This window comes from Ambystoma mexicanum, chromosome 2p, assembly GCF_040938575.1.
Source record: "Ambystoma mexicanum isolate Mex_15411 chromosome 2p, UKY_AmexF1_1, whole genome shotgun sequence".
NCBI lineage: Eukaryota > Metazoa > Chordata > Amphibia > Caudata > Ambystomatidae > Ambystoma > Ambystoma mexicanum.
In genome coordinates this window covers 180,649,430-180,668,667 of record NC_090923.1, presented here as the reverse complement: position 1 = coordinate 180,668,667, position 19,238 = coordinate 180,649,430, and the positions used below count along the sequence as shown (strand labels likewise).

At 49.5% G+C, this 19,238-nt stretch overlaps 1 protein-coding gene across 1 annotated transcript in view; it reads left to right on the top strand.

The window, feature by feature from the left end:
* IRAK2 (interleukin 1 receptor associated kinase 2) overlaps positions 1-19,238 on the top strand; it is a 1,381,573-nt gene that overhangs the window by 696,099 nt on the left and 666,236 nt on the right. The window contains exon 4 of the mRNA XM_069643462.1: positions 3,063-3,166. Coding sequence (XP_069499563.1) covers positions 3,063-3,166 — 104 coding nt within the window. The remainder of the gene's footprint in view (positions 1-3,062; positions 3,167-19,238) is intronic.

The window sequence follows — 19,238 nt, the reverse complement described above, 5'->3', positions numbered from 1 at the left end:
GGTCCCGCAAAAGGGGCCTTACCGGGCCATTCTGACCTTGGATGCCCGGTAATTCCCTTTCGCGGGACCCGGACCCGATACATCCCCATTCCCATTGAGCCCACAGGGCTCAATGGTAATGGGGAGGATGCTAACAACGGGCCTGTTAATGACGGGCCCGTTGTTAGCATCCTGGTCTGCTAGCGGGTCCCGCTCTGCACGTCTGCTCTGGCCAGGTGTCCAGAGCGGGACCCGCTGCAGACCTCGTAATGTGGCGTCCGGGAATGAACGGTGCCGGTCCCTTACCAGCACTGTTCATTACGCAGCCGCCAGCCTCCTAATGAGGCCCTATGTATTTTGCTTTTTGTAAGTTGCAGTTATAGCATGATCATCATAAGACATTCCATCTCGGTGTCCTCGGTCACTTGACAAAACCCTTGTACCTAAAAGCTTGTACAGTGTAGACATGTTTCACCATAGCACATAAAGTGGCCCTTTATTTCATTGTGCCACAGTAAATGCTTTTTTGCAATGTGTCTATCTTTCCGATCTCCATGGCATGCTGTTCAGGAGGTTTGTTTGCATGTATGAGGTAACGGGTACGCAGAGTACGGGATGCTGTGTGAGCGTGCTGCTTTCCCGGTGCTACTCTAAATTCATTAATACACAGTTATGAACCCTCCCAATGGTATGTATTTTGCCAACCTCCGAAGCCTGAAAAGTAGATCCACGCAGGCTTGACATGTAGCCACCTTTGCAGCAGAACTGCAGATGAACTGGCCTGCTGTTGAATCTCAGTTACCAGTTTACTGGTTTCCACTACAGAGTGTAATTTTCTTTCTGACTTTGAGAACATTCAGACATGTAATTTTCTAATGTTGCTATATGTTGGCTAATGGATTTTTTTTTTTTAATTTTTTTTTGGAGAATAAACAATACAAACCAAACTTGCAGCATTAAGTACAATAGAACCGTAAACATCAATTAACACCCGTTACTGCTCCCCAATCCCCTCCCCCCGCTCAAGAGCTTATCAACCTTTCGGTTCTGTATCCGCTACGTGTGGCTGGGTGTCGCTTCCTTCCGAAACTGCAGGGTCCACTGCCGTGCCAAACAGTCCTGTAATTAACATCCTCCAAGCCGTCAGGTTACCTACATCTTCCTCCCCACAATTGCTACATGCCTCCTGCCATACCACCGTTTCAGCCTCCGCCCATTTTTGCAAGTCCCGCCACCATACCTCTATCCGTGGCTTGTGGCATTGCTTCCAGCTCATGGCTATCCTTCTTTTAGCAAGCACATACGCCAGGTCCCTCAGTTTCCCAAGATGTTTAGTGTTCCGTGGTCTGGGAAACCCTCCCAGCAGGCAGGCCCAGGCCGTATCTATGTGTAGCGGGACCCTTTTGTCTGCTAGTTTCCGTGCCACTTCCCCCCAAAAAGCTTCAATCACTGGGCAGGACCAGAACATGTGTGTCATGTCTGCGTCTTCCTCATCGCATTTCGGACATGCTTGTCTTCCTGCGTTCGCAAACTTGGATATTCTTTTCGGGGTCATATAGGCTCTATGCGTAATGTATAGCTGTATTTGCTGCAATCTTGCATTCCTGGACACTTTCTTATGGTATCCCATGGCCCGTTCCCACATCCCATCGGTCAACTGCGCCCCCACCTCCGCTTCCCAGTCCAACCTCAGGTCCATCAAGTCCTTCCCCACCCGGGTCATCACCACCTCGTATAGTCTAGAGATCTCGTGCCCTCCCTCCGATATGTCATATATCGTTCCAATTAGAGCGTCTGGTTCTTCCGCCAGCACAGTCTCCGGCCAGGTTTTACGGATGGTCTGCATGTTGGCTAATGGATGACTATGTAACCTTAGGTCAACTGGATAACTAAGTGACCTAAAGGTAAAATGCACAAATACATTTCTTTCTTATTACAACAATCCTTATGGAAGAAGTTGTGAATTTGACTGTTATTGAAGGTCAAAGTCTTTACTGATGTTTGAAGTAAACCACACAGCACTTGTACTGTTAGGAGATTCATCCTGGCAGGCGAGTACACAAGGAAATGCATTATTAGTGGTAGTCCTGGCAGGTTAGTGAACTAGTAAGAAGACATTGATGTACTGCGTTGTGGTAAAAGATTGTGGTGGAAAAAAGTGGCAAAGCTACTAATGTGTTTGATGAACAGTGGTAAAACCATCTTGAAAAGAAAATTGCTGTGTATAAAGAAGACATGTGTAGTAGTTATCTTTATAGAGAGAAGAGAAATCATTTGATAAACAAAGGCCTGTGGGAACTTTGTGATGAACTTTGATTATAAGACAATCACAACACCCAGTGAAACCCTCCCGAAGTAATGTCACTTTGTGTTGGAAACAGAACTTGGCTATTGGGAGAAACCTTTGTGTGTTATATTTTCATGTAGAATCTGATTATTGGAGTGAACTGTATCCATTGGAACTTTCATTTGGAAATTCAACTTTGATCCTGGGGAAGGGGATCCAACCCTGGTTACAAGAATATTTGGTTGTAATCATTATTTTGTTGAATTTAAACAGCCATAAAAATACCTGAAATGCTTTTGTTGTATATAGAAGTGTGAGGGACAGACACCTTTTTGTATTAGAGTGTTTTCCTTTAGTAGTAGTTTCATACGCAGGGAAACCCACGTTAGGTTAGGGGAAGCAAGTTGTTTATCACACCTTTTTAAGTTAATAAAATGGCTTCTTGTTTAAAACCTTTATCAAGTCATCCGCCTCGCATTTCTGACCCCTCACAGTTGCAAGATCTTGGCGAAGGGCATTTTAAAGCAGAGACAAAGTAACATATGATGACACTAAAATGGCAAAATTAAATTAAGACTTCATTAATTGCTATATATTTTTCAGCGACCTGTTTATGAATACCTTTGTTCCCATTAAGAACTTTTGCAAGAAAAACACGAGACCACTGAATTAAGACTTGCTTAAAGGTTGTTGTAGCTGTCAACATCTGAAAATTAGAATAGATTTCTGTGTTCCTCATAAATTGCTAATTTCCTTTGAGTACAACATTTTTTAATGGATGCCACATCTCTTTCAGAAAGAATCCAACTTCGTCTTCCTGATCCACCTGCTCTGCCGGAATTCCTAATGCGATCCCTACAGTCAAGATGTGATTCCGACCCATTGTCACTAGAGCAGGAGGTAAATTAGGTCTTTCCTGTGCATGGTAGGAGGGATTGAGTGGCTGAGGCTTGTTTAACTTCGGCGCCACCTTGAGGGAAACCTATGCTTCGGCTTGATATTACGTTAAATATGCCTCAACATATTTTACCCCATAAGTAATTTCTGCCATGGGACAAAATTATCAGTGTGTTGTCTTCATTTGTGACAATACTTGCTAAATGCAGCTCAAAAGTGTTACTACTTAAATATAGCACCAATAGGACAGGCTAAATGAGACATTCTGCCAGCTGTCAAGCATCAGTGGAAAAAACCTTTTATGCACACCTTATTCAGCCTGGCATAATAACTGAAATTACGTTTAACTCTACAATCCTGACTCCTGAATACAAGCAAAACCTGCTTATGGTTCAGCAAACACTCAGCAAATGTGCATATCACATAACTGGCAGACTACCCATCTCCAACCAACAGTCCGTTAGAAAACATTCCACAGCATTTTTATTAATTTTCAGAAAATGCCATTGAAACAGTGATCATTTCTCTTAGGCCGTATTAAATGAATGGTTACATGAATAAATGTATCATGGTAAATAAGCATGTTTTATTTTTCATATAGTCTATTCCATTCCAAATGTGAGTCAGTCGTTTGGGATATCCTAAAGAGGCATGTGATCTGCTTCGGGGAATATGCAACTACGCTCACCACCACCAGTGTCACTGACATTCCCCCTATACCAGGTGCCCGTTCTCCTCCTCCAAACCTCCAACAGCTGGTCTATATGTACACTAATGTTATGTTACTAGGCTTTTATGCAGCACAAATCATCATCATAGTGCTCTTAAAGTGCAAATACCTTGTTTAGGCATGTGCAAATTGTGACTTGGCTCTGGGTATATGCCTGTCCTTGGTCTGTGGGATTTGTATGTGTATTTTTATTTGTAAGGCGCCGAAAACCCCAGGCATCATGGCGCTCATAAACACATAAGACGACAAAAAAAGATGGGACAACGCAAGTAAGAGCAGGTCAATTTGATCAAGGCGAAGAGGACCGTTTTTAGGGATTTCTTAAAAGAAGATAGATTGTGAACCGATCTCAGGGCTGGAGGGAGGTCATTCCAGATCCTGGAGGTGCAGTTAGCAAATGATCTGCCCAACCCTTTCGATTTCTTAAAGAGGGAGTGGGAGACAAGATTAGTATCCTTCATCTATTCCGCATTTAGAACAGACATTGTCCCCGACCGCCTCAAAGAGGCTTGGGTGTGTCCCCTTCTAAAAAAGACATTAGACCTCTCTCAGCCTAATAACTTCCGGCCCATAACAACCGTCCTGTTTCTTCTCAAAATATTAGAAAAGGCCGCTCATGGTCAGATCCAACTTTATGTAACTCCATCCTAGGCAAGAGACGATCTGGATTTCGCAAAGGACACGGAACTGAAACCGCTTTGGTAAATCAAATCACTCAAATCCTGGACAAAGGCAAGCCTGCCCTCCTCCTCCTCCTCCTAAACCTCTCTGCGGCGTTCGATCTCGTGGATCATGAAACCCTCACCACACACCTCACAGATGCAGCGCATTTTTCTGACCAAGCAGCTTCCTGGATCACCTCTTTCTTAGAAGGCAGAGAAATTAAAGTTTTCTCAAACATAACCAGTGCAGCTCCCACTATCATTCACTGTGGTGTCCCACAAGGATTCTGTAATGCCCCCACACTGTACAATCTATTCACAAAGCCCCTTTTTGATAAACTGGATGCACTTGGGATCGCATACACAACTATGCTGATGATACCCAGGCGCTCCTCCATCTAACAGGCTCATATCACCAAGATACTACAGCCGTAAGACAAATCTACTCCACCATCCAAGCATGGGTGGCCACAAACGGCCTATGTCTCAACGGGGACAAAACTGAGATTCTCATTCTTGGCCAAAAGTCCACCTTAGCTAAGCTTGACTGTCTCTATGCCAACTTCAACATTAACAACTGCATCATCCCAGTCCTATCTTCTGTAAAGACTTTAGGGGTCCACATTGATGCTACACTGTCCATGAACAAGCAAGTCAGTGCCATTGCTTCTGCTTCCGCCCTAAGCACTAAACTCATCAACGCCATAAAACTCTTCCTGACTAAGGATAACTGTATCTCAATAGCAAGAGCCACCATAGGAGCCAAGCTGGACTACTGCAATGCTCTCCTAGCCGGCACCTCCTAATAAAATATACACAGACTCAAATCACTCAAAATAACTCACTCCCTAAGCATTCCACAAAGAAACCACATCTCACAAGCAAGAACGAATGTTCATTGGCTCCCTGTCAAAGACTGCATCACTTTTAAAATTCTTACAACCACTCACAAATGCGTTAACCTTACAACTCCGTCCTACCTTTCAGACACAATAGCCAGAGCTATCTCAACTAGGTCCACCAGAACATGCTACACTAACCAACTCATCGTACCACCCATCAACAGGGCCAAAGCAGGAGGAATTGGCTTCCCATATCTAGCCCCCAAGTTATGGAATGCGCTCCCCAGAGCCCTGAGAGCAGAAACCTCTCTCACTGCCTTTCGTAAAAACTGCCCTCTTTAACCCTCTCTTCCTTCTCACTCTTTCTCACCCACCAACCCATCCCCTGATCTACAAACTGTGCTACGCAAATCGTACAAAAAGTATGCCTGTATGTTGTTATATGTAACTAAGCTCTTCTCATTCACTGTAACAAGCGCCATGGTGCCTTCGGGCGGTTGCGCCCTCTACAAATATGAATGAATAAGTATTAGTTGACCTTAATGAAGGTAGTGATGCATACCATGATGAGGTTGCTGATTTCAGGTATCTGGGTGCCTTCCCATATAGGCATTTGTGAAGTAGAGTCACTGCTTTAAATTGACTTCTAGCCATGACTGGTAACCAGTGGAGTTCCTGCTGAAAGTTTTAAATATGACACCTTCTTGGAAGTTTCTTGATAATCCACAGTGCGTAATTTTTAATAGTTTGTAAGCGTTGGAGGCTTTTCTTATCTGCCCCTACTAGGAGCACATTACAATAATCTATTCTTGACAGAGTAGTAGCCCTGGCAAGGGTGGCAGTTTTTTTCATTAAGATAAGGGAGGATATTCCTAAGGAGCTTTAGATGGTACGCACAGTTTTTGGAAAACTAAGTTCACATGGGCTTCGGCACTTAGTGCACAATCAGTTTATACACCAAGAGTTTTAACTTTTTCCCTAACAGAAATAGGATAGTCTTGGATGGAAAATATTTGATAACAGTCAGGGAGTATGGCCCTAGCTTGGGATGAGCCAAAGATAAGAAGCGCAGTCTGATCTTTGTTGATGCACATCCAGTTGTTCATCATCCATTTGTCTATTTGAGCATAGATATTTTGGAGGAGTAGGCTGTCGGTGGGATAATTCCCCCGAGATTCTAGGACCAGCTGGGCATTGTCAGCGTAATTGGTCCAGAACACTCCAGAATCTTCTAAGGGAGTGCAAAGGGAAATAATGTATAGATTGAACACAGTATGGGGGACATACATGCTCCATGAGGTACCCCACAGGTCTAGGAAATGGAGTCAGAGGTAGCGTCCTCCAAGCAGACTTTAGATTTTTGGCCAATCAGGAAAGATACTATCCATTTGCAAGTTAGGACTGAGAAATGACAGGTGGCCCTAATGATCTGTGTAAGTCGTTTGTGGTCTATCAAATTAAACGCAGCTGATAAGTCCAAAAGCACCAGAAGGCTGGATTTACTTCAATCCATAATGCTTTGCATATGGCTCTGAAGGTCCACAGGGCAGTCTCTGTGCTATGGACGGGGCGGAAACCCGATTGCTTCAGATGGAGGATATCCATGGTCTCTATGTAGGATTGGATCTGGCGAGTAGCTTCTTTAACTAGAATTTTAAAGAAAAAGTTGCAGGTGGTATTGGTTCTTAGAATCGTAGGATCCTTGGGGTCCAATCCTGTTATTTTTTTTTTTTTAAAGATGGGTGACTATGACATTTTTAATGCTAAATGCTTGCCGGAACAACATGTGCACACAGGAAGGCATTGACGAATCGGGCCAGAAATGGAACAAAAATATCCTTGTTGTTCAGGATCGGTTTTTGAGGGATTGTATTATCTGTTCCGGTAGTGGGGTGCATGGTACCCAGGGTGGCTAGCAAATCCAAACCGGTCACGGACGTGAAAGTAAAAGGAGTACAGTCCTGTTGGGCGTTGAGGTTGGGGAGAGTGAGTAGGCAGTCCTAGGGCGGGAGCACTTGATTTAGCTAAAATCTGAGTTTGCATTTGGTCCCTAGCTTTGAGAATGTTATCATGAAAGGCGTTCTGTTCTGTATTTTGGTCAGTCCAGGTTAGTAGGTGTGAATGGCGTCATTTGGGCCTTGGCCTTTTGAGGAGCTTTAATGTATCAAACTATCTTTTTGGTTTATTCTTGGTTTCTAGGATTTGTTGGTTAAAGACGTTTTTCTTGGCCTCCGTGGTACCATATTTATAGGCTGTCTCAAGGGACTTCCAGATGTTTTTATTATCAGTCGAGGGGTGTTTAAGCCAACATCTCTCTGCCTTTCTCTTTTTAATTTTTAGGGAACTAAGTTCTTCTGAGAACCAGTTCCGATGATTGGGGTTGTCCCGAACAACTCTAGACTTGAGAGGAGCAAGTTTGTCCAAGAGCAGGGAGAATTTCTCATTGTACGTTTTGATTAGTGTGTCAGGGGAGTCTACCTCTGAGGTTTAAAGCATGATATCAGTAATGCATTCCTTGAGGTTGTGGGTTGTGATTTTCTTCAGGTTTCGATTTAGGATCGTTTTGGGGGTGTTTGGTAATTTAGTCCGAGGTGTTTGAGGATCAATATCAAACTTGATCAAGGAGTGATCTGACCAGATACACGGGGGAATGATCTAAGGTGGAATGCAAGTGCTATGGGAAGTGTGGCAGGGTCATGGGTTAAACCGTGCCAACGCGGGCCAAGGACCCTGCTTAGCCAGGTGTAGGGAGCCTACCAGGGCAATGTCCGAGCCACACCTACCTCAGAGGTGGTGTGGAGGAGTTGAGAGGGACCCCCAACCCTGGTTCCCTGTAATGCATCGGGTCATGTTCGTACATATGCACAGGGACAGGAAAAGAGCTACCAATCAGCCTCTGTCCTAGCCCGATATTTTTCCAATCTTTCAGATGATTCCCTAGAGCCCTGGCATTCAGAGCAGACTGGTGTACCAAAACAAGGCCTGGAGACTACATCTACCAGCATAGACCCCAGGAAGTAACACTTTCCATAAATCAATAAGGAGGACTACAAGTACCACAATGCACCTGGGTCCAACGACCAAAACTCGCTCTGTAGTAGCATGAAATAAATGGCTGCCTTATGGAATATAGGCTTTACACACCCTTAATGGAGCCCAGTGAGGGACCAAACCAGTGTAAGAGGGTTCCCAGATTTGCTACAAAGGAGCTGTGGAGCAGCGATGGACTGGCTGTATCCAGCACAGAGTGGCACAGGGAACACTCCCCAAGATCCATTTAGATAGTAACTCCTCTGATATAGAGGGTAAGCAACACTAGGGATTGCATGACCAGCTGGAAATAAATTGTAGCTAAACAGTAGGAGGGACCAAAGGTCCTTATGGCAGATCTCTGTAACCATTTCAGCCCAGAAGAAGAGATGGGAAGAGTTTGGTGTAGACAAGACAGATATTGGTCCATGGAGACAGCTGACACAAGTACCTAATGGGAGCTAGGAGAACTTTCTAGACAGGGGAGGGTTATAAAAACCCAGGAGAGCCATTCTTCAGCGAGGTGTTCGGGTGATGTCTTATGTGGTGCAGGAAGAACAAGAGACCAGAGAGGAGTGTGCAGCAGGTGGAGGAGTAGATACAGGTTGGTACTGGAGTTTCTGGAGAGATTGAAAGTAAGGTGTTGGGTTTGAGAAGGGGGTAGCAATTTTGTTGTGTGTGAGTGAAGGTGAGAAAGACTGGGAGGAACAGTAAGGAGAGGAGGGAGGAGGAGAGTTGAAGTGAGACGTGGAGAAAAGGCATAAAGCCCAGAGGAAGAGGAGAGGAGGAGTGGCACGAAGAGTAAGAATAACAGCTGAATGCCATTGACCAAGAGCAAAGGTACGATCAGGCTTTATCCCTGTTTAGGTCACCTAGAAAGTGCTTGAGGGTGAAAGATAGAGATGAGTGTGGCCTTCACGCCTCCACTTAGCAGGGTAAGCTTAGATAGTAGAGAAACCTTTTCTATAGTGAACCCATAATACCTAAAAAATCGTTTGGGAGTACTAAGTCTTGGTTAGCGAGGCGAGATCCGCCTTGAAGGTTGCGAGCATGCTTACAGTGACCCCACGTAGACTCTTAGCCCCAATTTTCTTTGTTCCTACATTTAATGTTAATGGAAACTGAACATTTATAAAGATTGTCATTTAAGCTATTAGAAATCTTGTCACAGAAGGGTGGTAAGTGTATAAATTGTGTAATAGATGCCTGATGGCCTTGAGGTGTGCTCAAGTGCCTGACCGATATGAGAGCCACCTATCCAGCTATTCATATTAAATACCCTCCAGCTGCATAGTAGGAATGGGTTTCTGTAAGTGGTGAACCAGCAGACAGAAGTCAGAGCCATGGCTAGACTATGCAGAATGTGTGTAGGGAGAAACCTAGTGAGTCATATAGTCTTCATCCCTTTATCATGGTTAAAGTACTTACTGATGAGAATTCTGTGTTTTGTTGATCCCTTGATGTACTATGTTTCTGTTAAAGGCACTAATTTCCTGTCTCTTGTGAATAAAGACAAGTTACCCTATATTTACACCTATTTGTTATGTCCAAGGTGAACGCTAAAGCAATGACAGTGGTTAACTGCAAGCCAGGTACCGCCATTTGCTCCATGATGTAGGCCCTGGAGGTGGTATATGTAGGAACCCCAGGTTACCCATCCAAACCCTAGCCTTGTGATGAGGAGGACCCCCTCCCACTCCCCCTCCTCCTCCAGGAATGCTACTGTGGTCTGTGAATCTTTGAGACATGGAAGGAGCAGCTGGAGAAAGAAAAGGCTCACCACTCATGAACCATCACCAGTGGCAGTCCATGCACATAGTAGTTAAGTGATTGAATCATGACTGGTAGGGAGACTGAAGTCAGAGACTGGTGCTTCCCGGTCTGGGGCCTGCTCTCCTAGGCTTGCAGGTGTGCTAACATTAGGAAACAAACCGGAAGCATGGTCACTGCAGATGATCAGTGATGGGACCGGCAGTCTGCAGGGAGACTCAGCTGACCAGCTCAGCTAGGATGCATGGAACTGTTTCCAAGATGGTGTACCCCTGGGCGGGGGGTGTGCTAGAGAGCCCCACCAAGATCGCCGTGAGCCTGTGAGATCTCTGCACCACGACATAAATCCGATCAGAATCCTGCAGTTTATCTGACCCACAGCTAAGCTTTGAGCGCGAGACAAGTTAGCTAAAGGTCCCTGGCACACCCTGCCAAAACCAAGTGCTTCCAGAGACCAGCATCGCAGAGAATCCTGCGAGGGAAACTGGGCCACGAGACCGGAGCGAGGGCTCAAGTGAATGCGGTGCCATGAGGAAGAAGGCTCTGCAGATACCGTACCGGAAGAAAGCCCCGGGCGAATACCCGAGCCAGCAGGAGAGCCGATGCATTGGAGTAAAGTGGTGAACCGAGGGTCCCCGTGAGAACAACATACCGGAACACCAACAAGACCAGAAGCTGCCTTGGAGGCTCAGCGGTAAACGGGGAGCAGCCCGTACTGGAGGAGTGCGCAGCACAGGTAGCAGCAGGGCCGTGGCCACACAGAAGGCTGAACGGATAGCATGCCACGCGGTGAGCCTCCCCCTTTCCCCTCCAGACCTCCGGAGGAACGTTGCGACTGGCCCACCAGCACGGCAGACCAGGTAACTGCTCTCCACCGGACGGGAGGGAGAGAAGAACCTTGATATTAAACGTGGGGAGGAGGTAGAGGCGGGCTCTACGCCCGCAGCGGAGCACAACAACAAAGCAGTGAGTACACCTCACCGGTGGAGAGGAGGGTCTCCTCCAAAGGTGCTACAGACGCGGCTCGCAACCCGGAAAGCGACTACAAGGGCTGATATCCTCAACGTGGGGAGACGGTCATCAAATGCAATTGAAGGAGAGCTCTACAAATATAAAGCAGGACACAAACCAGTTGTAACACGAGCGCCTGACCAGCAGAGCGTATTTCTCTGTGGGGCACCAGGGCTGAATGCTGTGGTGTATACCAGGTCAGACGCATGACACCGTAGCCCTAGATCTCGCGAGCCTATGCGCCCACCAGTGACACACCACCATTTGCACTGGAGCCAGTGCAAAAGAAGACACTTACCCATCCCTAAACACCTGCAATTCAACAAAAGAGCAGGAAGCTGCTCCAGGCAGGCCAGCGCTAGGGGTTTTGGCTACTAGGCACCACTGGAGGCTACAACACAAGGCTCTGACAGATCCGGGAGGAGCACCTACACGCATAGTGAGGCCTGAAGCCCTGGGAACATCTCATCCTGCGCCAGTGAGACAGAGATCTCCTGACCGCAGCACAAGACATGTGCAAGGAGTATATCATCTTGAAAACAGCAAGGGGGTGCCACAGCAGTTCCCTTAGGGATCATCTCGGCCTCTAGGCCCTAAGGACTGCTCCCTCCCACAAAACCATGTTGGGGAGTAACCATATCACACCGCTTTTGACAAGAGAAAACAGGGTACGTTGAATCACTGCAGAAGGTGAGAGAGAAGGGGGCTTTTGCATATAAAGGAGAAACGATAAAAATCTTCCCAGATTTCTCAGATATGAAGTCCAGGCATCACGAAGAACCTACATAGACGTGCAGAAGAGGATGCGGGAGAGGGGCATCCACTATGCCATGATGTTCCCAGCCAAGCTCTGGGTGGAACACGAGGGGCGCACACTGTTCCTTACCACCTTGAACGCTTACCTCGGAATCCAAGACCCAGGGGGAACAATGACTGAGACCGCACCGAGATAAATACAATCCTCGGGGACCAGGAATAAATGAAAAACAATGAAAGAAACTAAGGGGCCAGGAACGGACCTTATCGTGGTAAGTGCAGAGACATGGTCGGGCCACTGGCTGCTGCCCAAGCGAAGCAAGGTTAACAGACCAAAATTGCTGGCAGGTTGGGGTAGCCAGCCCAGGGAGGGGGAGGGAATGTATGTTACTGACAGGTTGGGGTTGTAGGTGGGATTGGGGGAGGGTAACGGGGTGGGTACACATCGAGAGGATGCATCACACATGGAAAGGTATGGGTTACACAACGGGAAGGGCCCCAGGCTACGGTCTAGGGCACACTCTGGTACAGACAAAGGGCTTGGAAACAGGAGTGCGATAACTTGAGCTATGGCGGGGTCGATTGGATGCCTCACATGAAATGTCCGAGGGCTGAATTGCCCATCGAAATGCCATTGGGTCCTCCTTAATCTGCAGTGTCACCAAGTGGGGATTGCGTTTCTGCAGGAGACGCACCCCACACCGGAAACTGAATGGAACTTCGGCAAAGCCTGGGGCTGCCACTGATATTCGTTTTTTAAAAAAATATTTATTTTAAATCAAGGCAGGTTGACAAACATACATCGTAAACAATAACAAAGATGTGTTGACGCTCGGATATTCCCCTCCGGGCCCGTCCCCCCCCTCCCTCCGTTCCCCTGCAGAGGCCTTTACTCTCTGGGCCCTCTGTTCTATGGCACCATAGTATGTGTTCCCTCCGGGAACCTCCCGGTTTCCCAGGGTCCATCGGGCATTGATAGGCTTATAGGTTAGGGTGGGAAATCGCTCGTCATATTCCAGTACGGGGCCCCAAACGTTCTGGAATCGGTGGAGGACCCCGGCCTTTGCTGCTGTCACCTTCTCCGCTATCAGAATGTCCCATAGTTTCGTCCACCACTGAGCTAAACAGGGGCCGTCCGGGGACTTCCAACAGCGGGACAATACCGTTTTCCAGGCTAGAAGGCATTGAGTCAACAGTTTCGCCCTGTTCCCGGAGCGGGGGTAGATCGCCGGGACCGGGACCCCCAGCAGGACAGGCCCCGGCTCCAGCGGGACCGCCGCCCCTGTGATTTGTGTAATCGTCCCCAGGCATTGTTTCCAGAAGCGCTGGATTTTCGGGCACGTCCACCACATGTGAAAGAAGGAGCCTGGGTGGCCACACCCCCTCCAGCAGGATTGGTCCACCCTGGGGTTCATGTGATGGAGCCTAAGGAGGGGGAATAGTACCACCTCAGCATAATTTTATATGCACATTCCTTGTTGGTGACACAGGTGGATGAGGAGTGCGCTCGGGTCCAGATGTCCACCCATGTCTGGTCCTCTATCGGGTGCCCCAGGTCGGCCTCCCACTGGGCCCTGCAGCGGGTTCTCTCGACCAGGAAATCACCCAGAAAGCGCCTATAGAAAGTGGATATCCTGCCTCGCATCGGGGGGTCCTTGAGCGATAGTTCCAGGGATGTCGGAGCGCGCGTTGCTGCTTGTCGGATTTGGGGCTGCGAGCACCAATGGCGCAGTTGTATGTAAGTAAGTAAATCTATCCTGTTCCTGAAGTCGGAACTTTTCCTTGCATCGTTCGAATGTGCATGGCACATTTCCCTCGTACATCTGTTCTAAAGTCTCCAGGCCACCATTTATCCAGCGTTGGAAATTGCGCGGGTTTGACCTGGGCGAAAAAGCTGGGTTGTGAAAAATTGGCGATTGCGGGTTCAGGCCCCTCGGGACGCCCTTCCGTTTAAGTGCCCAGTCCCAGGAGCTCAGGGTGTGTTGGGTCGCTAGTACGAGATCTCCACAATGAGTTCTGAGGGGGGCCGGGATGTGTGGCAGGAATCGTAGAGGTAGGGGCAGCCGTGATTGTTCCAGTTCTGTTCCATCTGGAGCGGTTTGTGATTGTTTGCCATGCGCGGACATGTGCCAGTTGGGCCGCCACTCTGTAGGCCTGCAAGTCTGGGACCCCCAGTCCTCCCATTTTGGAGCCACCCAATAGAGTTTTGTAGGGGATTCTAGCTTTCTTACCTCTCCATATAAACTTCACCATTTTCCTTTGTAAATCTCGTAAGGCTGGTGCAGGAATTGCCCCTGGGAGGGAGGAGCAGGCATAGAGAAACCTTGGGAGAAGGTTCATCTTGCAGGCTGTTATTCCTCCCATTAACAAGATTTCCTGGGTCATCCAGCGTCTTAGGTCCCCCTCCAGTTCTTTAAACAGCCGAGGAAAGTTAGTCTGGTATGTTTCTTTTGGGTCCGCCGAAATATAGACCCCTAAGTAGGGGATGGCACTTTCCACTTGATCGGACTCATCCTGATCAAAGATTCCCGCTCCTCTGGGGCGAGGCCAATGCCCAGGGGCATTGATTTAGTGAAGTTGACTGAAAAGCCGGATACCTCGCCGTAGCTGCTTATTTCTGCTAGGGCATGTTTCAAAGAGGAGCGGGCTTCCGAGATCGTAAGCAGGACATCGTCGGCATATAGGGCGATTTTGTGTTTGATGGGCCGACCTGCGGGCCTTTGATCTGGGTGTTTTGTCTTATTTTCTGGGCGAAGGGCTCCATGGTGAGTGCAAAAAGCAGGGGTGATAATGGGCAGCCCTGTCTCGTTCGACAGGACAGTGAGATGGGGGCCGAGGTGGCTTTTGGTCCTCAAAAATGTTTTGGGTTCTTTGTAGTTGGCCAGGACCATTGCCTGGAAAGCTGTTCCAAAGCCAAAGGCCCCCAACGTGCGTTTCATAAATGGCCAGTCCACCTTGTGGAATGCCTTGGTAGCATCCAAGGCCATCAGTACTAGTTTTTGGGAATTTCGGGCGGCAAGGTCTACCAAGTTTTAAGTTTAAGGTTCTTCGGATATTGTCCCCTGCTGACCGGTTTAGGATGAAACCTGCTTGATCCGGCTGGATTATATCCGGCAGGATGCGACCCAGGCGAATCGCAAGAATTTTGGAATACAGGTTTGCATCTATGTTCAGCAGTGCTATCGGTCTGTAGGAAGCCAGCTCTCTCGGGTCTTTCCCTGGCTTGGGCAGTAGAATAGTGGTTGATTCCTGCATGGAGGGGGTCACCGATCCAGATTCCCTGAAGGAGTTGAAGAGTCACTAAGGGGGGGGGGGGAGGTCAGCTGGTGCCTGTATAGTTTGTAGTATCTCGTTGAGAATCCGTCTGGGCCTGAGGCCTGTGTCCCCTCCAGGGATTCTCTTGCTGAGGCGGAGAGTTGGGGCAGCGCTGCGCTTTGCAGGTATTCCTCCTGTTTTAGCTGGTCTCGCGGAGTAGCTGTCATGACCTGAGTCAAGTGAGCTGCCGCCAATTGCTGTTTTTTAGGTTCTGAGTAATGGACGACTCCCTGAGAGTCGCGTAGGCCGGAGATAGTATTAGTTCGTTTGATTTTGGCCAGTTTGGCTACCAGAATTTTGTTTGCCTTGTTGTTCTTTGCGTAGTAAGATTGTTTGGCCTTGGCCATTAATTGCGCGGTCTGTTCCACGTAGTGGGCTTCTAGCTTTTTCCTGGCTATGCGTAGGGTTCGCTGCGTTTTGGGGGACCAGTCTTTTTTCTTGTGGGTTTCCTCTGCCGCCTTCAGTTCTTCCTCCAGGGCTGTCCGGGTCTGCCTCCTGTTCCGATGATAGGCTACCCCCTGAGCAATCAAGATGCCTCTAATTACTGCCTTCATGGCGTCCCAGTTGTTCGCCGGGGAGGTGTCAGAGGCTGGATTTTCTTCAAGAAAGTTCTTGATCGCTGTCGCTATTCTGTCCCTCGCCGACATGACATTGAGGATTGGGTCGTATAGTGACCATTTACGCGGAGAATCAGGTGTGGGATTTTGGGCCCGGATCTCCATGATCACTGGGGCATAGTCGAAAAGGATTCTTGAGCCGATGGACACTTCCTTGACAAAGGCGAGAGTTTGTCGGGACGCCAGGAGGAGGTCGATCCGCGAGAAAGTTTGGTGGACAAAAGAATAGAAGGAGTAGTCTATTTCAGTGGGGTATAACACCTGCCACGAGGCCACCACCTCCAGGGATCTGAATAAGTGTAAGAGGCTCAGTGCCTGGGTGAAGTCGTTGGGGGTCGGGGGGTGCGACTTATCTGTCATCGGGTCTGGTACTCCGTTGAAGTCCCCTCCTTTTATCGCCTGGCCCTCTATAAAGCGGGAGAGGGAAGAGCTTAGTGAGTCATAGAAGTTCGATTGGCCAGAGTTGGGCGCATACACAGAGACAAAGGTGTATAGGTCTCCAAACAGGAGACATTTGACTGCTGTGAACCGGCCCACTGAGCATGATTTGGTGTCCAGAATTTGGGGGTGTAGGTCTCTCCTGAAGAGGATTGCGGTGCCTCCTTTTTAGTTTCTCCTTAGGCGAAGAATTGGAGTGGATACAGCCGGGAGCGGAGATGCCCGACATCTGCTGGTAGCAAGTGAGTCTCCTGGAGCATAGGCACCGCAGCCTCCTCGTCCTGGAGTTTTTGCAGAATGGTTTTCCGTTTGGCGGGAAAGTTCAGCCCATTGACATTGAGGGAGAGAAGTTTTAGGTTTTGGTGGTCCGGGGCCAGGTTTTCCCCTGTTGACTGATTTGGGGGGGTAAGGGTCGGTAGCGCTCGGGTGAACTGTCATCGCTGGTGAGAGTGAAGAAGGGGTCAACCTGCACTTGGGTTTTTAACATGAGCCCCCAACGGGAGGCCGTAACTTTAACCAGCGGGTGGGCCGACATTGTGTGAGCAGGCCCACCCTTGGCCAACGGGGCCAACAAATAACATAGTGCTGTGAGTTTCCAAGGACTCAGAGTTGGAACGTTCCTTGGAATGGGCATGGACCCTGGATATAGCCCGCCGCCGCAGCTAGCAGCGTATCTTACTTACCCCAAAGATGATAGATCCTCGCAGGGCAGGGCAAAACGGACGGCGGTTCTCTGCGATGAAAGCTTTCAGGGCGCAAGGCTTGTCCGTCCTTGATTACCTTTTCCGGTTACTCCGCTGCACTTTTGACCATGATGGCCGCCTAGGCTTCGGGTGCGGGGCCGGATCTGGGCTTCCAGTTGTCTCCGAGTCTGGCAGGGCGGATTCACTAGGCGAGGCTGGGTGCATAATTTTACTAGCGTCCTCCAGATGACTGATATGTCGCACTGCGCCTTTGTATGTGAACTGCAGGGCTTTGGAAATAGACATCTGTATCGCACCTTTTGGTCTTGGAGAAAGAGTGTCAGGGGCCGGAGCGCCCTTCTTTTCTGGAGGTTGAGCATTGAGAGATCTTGGTAAATCTGGAGCGGTGAGCCTTGAAAGGAGAGTTCATCCCGAGATCGGCTGATCGCTGAGATGGCCTCTTTGGTAGAAAAGAAGTGGACCCTGGTGATGACATCTGGGGGGAGATCCGAGTCCATTCCCTGGCGTGGGCATAGTCTATGGGTGCGGTCTAACACAAGCAGGGCTTCGTCCAGATCCGGGAGCAAGGACCGAAAGAAGAACCCAACGTATTCTGCCAGGTTTTTGTCAGATACAGATGACGGAATTCCTCGGATCCGGAGGTTGTTGCGGCGGGCCCTGTTTTCGAGGTCCTCTTGCTTGTACTCTAGAATCTCGTACCTGTCCTGTAAGGCTCTGATTGAGCGCTGGACTTCCCCCAATGGGGATGTGTGTTCCAGAGAGCGGTCCTCAACCTCGCCCAGCCTCTGCTCCATCTGAGTTACTCTCTGGTCGCTCTGTTCCACTTTAGTGGTGTGTTCCGACAGGCATGAGCGGAATTCGGTCTTGATGTCAGCCATAAAAGCCACTAGGTCTAGGTCTCCCTTGGTCGTGAGGGCTTCTTCTCCTCCCCGGGGTTTCTGCGGGGTAAGGTTGGGAGGGTCCTGTTTCTTGCCCTTGTCTGCCGTTGAGAACATAGTGGCTATGTCTGGGTTTTTGCTGGCCTTCGCTTGTTTAGACATAGCGGCTGCGTGGGGCAGACCCAAAGGTGCCGAAGTCCCTAGGAGGAGTTCTAAGATCGTGGTGGAGGTTCTGTAGGCAGCAAACTCTATGGCTTTCAGAGGAGATGGGTCACTCGGGTTTGAGGCCAGTAGGACTGGGTGGGATGGAGGGTCCGAGGGGTGGGGGGGCCCTGGGACCTGTGCCACTCCCTTTGAGGGGGCGATGTAGCCGAGCAAAAGTGTGGGCTGGGGCGCCCCAGGAAGCCTACCGGAGGCGGGTCTCGAAGGGGGAGGACACCGTAGGGGCCGTTTGGTCACTCCAGCGGTTGCGTTGTGTAGGCAGGGGGCCCCCAAGGGAGTGGGCCGCCCCAGTAGCACGAGAACTCAGGGTGCTCCCAGCCAGGAGGGCACGGATCCGCAGCGGAGGGTTAGAGTTAGCGCAGCGGAGGGCGAAGTGGGGTGCTGCGATCTTCCTGTGGAGCAAGTCAGCGGTGGAGGCCGTGGAACGCAGGGGCAGAACAGTATCTGCGGTCTTTGCTTGCCTTTACAGGAGTCTCCGGGCCACTACGTTTTCTATGAGTGGTGTCTCTGCTCTTTGGCACCCATCAGGGCTGATGGCCTGCTTTGGGCTCCTGTAGGAGGTGGGCCCCAGGGTGACCTCCCGTGCAGCCCACCTTCGCTATGAGGGCCATCAGCGTAGCCCCAGTGTGGCTCCCCCCGCTGGATCATGCGTTAGGCAGTGTCGCCACTAGACACGGGAGCGGGCGGCGGGAACTCCCACCAGCCGCCCGCCTCAGCTGCAGCCCCCGTCACAAGTGGATCCCCACCCGGGCTGCTTTCGTAGTTTCCCCCTCTTCCGGGGGTCGGGCGCTGTTTGGTGCCCCCCTCTCCGCTCCTCGCCGAGGGCTCTGGCTCCAAGATGCCTGCAGGGCGCAGGTTTGCCGCGGTCTCCCCCGCCGCGTGACACACCCGGGCTCTGGGCTGATCCTCCCGAATGATGGTCCACCGGCCCCCTCACCAATGTGCCCTTAGTGTGTCCGGATCGCCTCCTACTTCTGGATGCAAGCTGCAAGTTGCGCCCAGGCTTTCGTCCCCCTCGCTCTTGTGTCACCGCAGGTTCCGCCTTCGAGTTCGTATATGCACCCGCCATCTTGTTACCTCCGAGGAGTGCCGGGGGCTGA